Source organism: Halyomorpha halys, unplaced genomic scaffold, assembly GCF_000696795.3.
Source record: "Halyomorpha halys isolate HHAL.00 unplaced genomic scaffold, Hhal_1.1 Scaffold662.1, whole genome shotgun sequence".
Lineage (NCBI taxonomy): Eukaryota > Metazoa > Arthropoda > Insecta > Hemiptera > Pentatomidae > Halyomorpha > Halyomorpha halys.
In genome coordinates this window covers 1-1,836 of record NW_027111704.1, presented here as the reverse complement: position 1 = coordinate 1,836, position 1,836 = coordinate 1, and the positions used below count along the sequence as shown (strand labels likewise).

At 31.3% G+C, this 1,836-nt stretch overlaps 1 protein-coding gene across 1 annotated transcript in view; it reads left to right on the top strand.

Annotated features, from left to right (window-relative positions):
* Positions 1-1,363, top strand: part of LOC136796307 (uncharacterized) — a gene marked incomplete at its 3' end in the record, with an annotated part of 10,805 nt that extends 9,442 nt beyond the window's left edge. The window contains exon 6 of the mRNA XM_067049725.1: positions 1,220-1,363. Coding sequence (XP_066905826.1) covers positions 1,220-1,363 — 144 coding nt within the window. The remainder of the gene's footprint in view (positions 1-1,219) is intronic.
* Positions 1,364-1,836: the final 473 nt, after the last annotated feature.

The following is a 1,836-nucleotide window of genomic DNA, read 5'->3' as shown; positions in this document are numbered from 1 at the left end:
TACTCTTAATCTCAGGGCGGTGTTCTAGGCAATCAGTACAGTCACTTTACTACTAATAACACTTAAACTAAATAAATAGCTATTGTACTAATTTATTACTTTCTAGTTCGAACAAAACTAACCAATTACATAATCTTCTTTTGATGATTGAGAATTCTTGATATCTTCTTTCCCAAAATGCTATGTCTAACAGTCAAATATGTATGGCTTACAGTCCTCCCTGCTTCCAGCCGACAGACGTCCTCTCACAAACTAATCCAAACAAAGAGTCCCTTATTCTTCTTGGGTGACTCTTCGATGTCTTTTTTTTCAAGACGTCTCCCTTGAGCGTGACAAAAGATGAGGCTCTCCTCATCCAGGAAACATCATTCCCCAATAACCAGGGTTTCTTCCTTCCCCTTCTCTAGGTGTTCTCAACATCGATTGTAGCACTATGGTTTTGAGTTTTTTCTTATGAATAATTTTCTTTAATACTTACTTTTAACTTCTATTTTTTTCTTAAATGTACTGTAATTTCAATTATGATGGGAAGTTAAAATAAAGTTTTTAAAATGCCTGAATCTGCTTAACATGGCCGCAATCCAACGAACTTTTTGCGGGACTTGTGCCACCATCTTGGCTTGGCATGATATCTTTTGTAACTGCATATTTTACTGGTGAAAATTGGTTAGTTTGCTTTTAGGTTTAATACTAGAAATAAACATATTGAAATGATAAATCATATAAAATCTACTAAAAAATCACTTATGTATATAAAATTACTGTTTACTCATAAAAGAGGATATTAAAATATTATCCATGGTCACTTTGGTGCAGGAATTTCATAAACAACTATTTTTTTACCTTTTCATATTTATTAATTTTTTTTCCATTTCAAATTCGGTTTTTTTTAACTACAATGGTGAAAGAGTGAACACCTGAAGATGAATCAATGGTCCGAAACCTCATATGTAAAATTAATAAAGGCAGCCCATAATGAGGTAAAGAAATAATGAGATAAAGAATCGTAGGATATGAAGTTAAAGTAGGTGGGGTGGTTAATTTGTTTCTTCTCTAGAAGGTGCTATTGGAGATGGTAAATTTGGATGAGTGGTGAGCGGGTGGGCTTGGCCATTTGTAGCTGAGGGAGTTGAGGCGTGGATCTAAACAATTGTTTCGTTTTATATACTGGGATCTTCAACAATTAAAATTTTTAACTGGATTTTTTTCTGAATTCCAGGAACTAGAGCAGATCATCGATAACATTGGTGTTGATTTGGTTGAGAAGACTACTCGACATAAAAAAGTGAAGAAAACTTTTCGAGACAAACCAGTTATGACATCTGAAGAATATGCTAAGTTTCTTGATCGGAAGAAATCTATGGTTAGTAAATGTAAAATAAATATTTCTATTTGCTGCAAGTTGTGTTGCTTATGTATCTATGTTACATAAGTTTTTTTAACCAGAAGGAAGGTGAAGGTCTGATCAATTGAAACTTTATTTCAAGAGTGTTTTTCAGCTGGATAGGTTTAGAGTATTTTAATCTAATTGTAATGATTTAAAAATTATTTAAAATTAATTAAATTGAAATTTGATATTTTTTAACTCAATTCTCATATCTAAAAAGATAGCTTGAGTTCAAAAACTTTAATATAAAATAGATAATAGAATTTTATAATATAATAGACTCTTTTCTCAGGGTGGGTTTCTAGGCAATCAGAAACAGACACTTTTACTATTAACACTTAATTAAATTAATATCTCTTTTACACATGTATTTAAATTTAGGTATAACAAAACTAACCAATTTTATAGACTCTTCTTTTGATGATTTCCTCAATTAACTAACACTGACT